The sequence below is a fragment of the Lactuca sativa genome, chromosome 2, assembly GCF_002870075.4.
Source record: "Lactuca sativa cultivar Salinas chromosome 2, Lsat_Salinas_v11, whole genome shotgun sequence".
NCBI lineage: Eukaryota > Viridiplantae > Streptophyta > Magnoliopsida > Asterales > Asteraceae > Lactuca > Lactuca sativa.
This window is the reverse complement of record NC_056624.2, coordinates 205,454,838-205,456,002: the sequence shown is the minus strand read 5'-3', so window position 1 is coordinate 205,456,002 and position 1,165 is coordinate 205,454,838. Positions and strand designations below refer to the sequence as shown.

At 35.9% G+C, this 1,165-nt stretch overlaps 1 protein-coding gene across 1 annotated transcript; it reads left to right on the top strand.

The window, feature by feature from the left end:
* The first annotated feature begins 270 nt into the window (after positions 1-270).
* On the top strand, positions 271-855 carry LOC111916253 (agamous-like MADS-box protein AGL62). Its single transcript, XM_023911863.1, has one exon. The coding sequence runs from the start codon at positions 271-273 to the stop codon at positions 853-855; it is 585 nt and encodes a 194-aa protein (XP_023767631.1).
* Positions 856-1,165: the final 310 nt, after the last annotated feature.

Here is a 1,165-nt window from a genome sequence, read left to right as displayed (position 1 = left end):
GATTTTTCCAGCTAATTATTTGGGGAGCAATATCTATATATTTTTAATGCTAATAACATTTTGTACTTCTTTTACATTTGAAAAATATTACTTCCCAACACTTTCTGAGGCAATATATTTTATCTGCATTTAAAGAATAAAGTCCATTAATGCACCCAATGGATGAGTCCTTTAAATGTCCAAAAGGTTTTCAATGTTAAACTAGAAAACATATATCCATTAAGCTAACAATTGTTAGCCTCTTGAAAAAACTTCATCAAATCCTCAACAATGCGTCGACCAAGCAAAGGACGAAAGAAGATCGAGATGAAAAGAATAAATAATATAAGCAGCTTGTTGGTTGCTTTCTCCAAGAGGCATTCAGGTGTCTTTAAAAAGGCTAGTGAGATGTGCACGCTTTGTGGGGTGGAAATGGCAATTATTTTGTTTTCTCCCACTAAAAAAGTGTTCTCGTTTGGCCATCCATCTGTTCAAACAATCATAGATCGCTACCTGAAACAAAATCTTCTTCCAAGTGCAAGGACATCTCAACTTGTGCAACATTACCGCAATACCAAGACCCAAGAACTCAACGTGCAGCTAACCAACTTGCGTGGTCAATTGGAAGCTGAAAAAAAGACGAGTGATGAACTTAATACGATAAGGAAAGCTAGACAGGAGAGTTTTTGGTGGGATTCTCCAATAGAGAATCTAGGAGTAGAACAGCTAGAGAAATTGAAGGTGATGATGTTGGACTTGAAGAATAACTCTATAAATCAAGCAGAGAAGATCGTTATGGCCGAGGCTGCTAACCTTACAGAGGTATTGCCCATGTGTGGCTCTACTTGGTTAGGTGGTATTGGTCCTTCGGTATGAACTTTGAAGGGCATTGGGCACAAATTTTTCAAGAATCCTCATATGGTCTTAGGTCATAGATCTTTTTAGAGCGAGGCTGTTTTTGTCTTTTATTTATTTACTATTTAAATCAAGGTCAATTAATTATAGAGTTGGATCGCTTAGGTCATCCAACCCTTTATTAGCTACTAAACATGAATGATTTGAACTATCTTTCCGTTACATTGGATTAATTTAAATGAGTAGCGCAGTGTAATAATTTCTATGACGTTAACTAAACTTTCCTGTTCTACTTGGATTTAATATAAGAAATGTTTAGTAGTTAACTGAC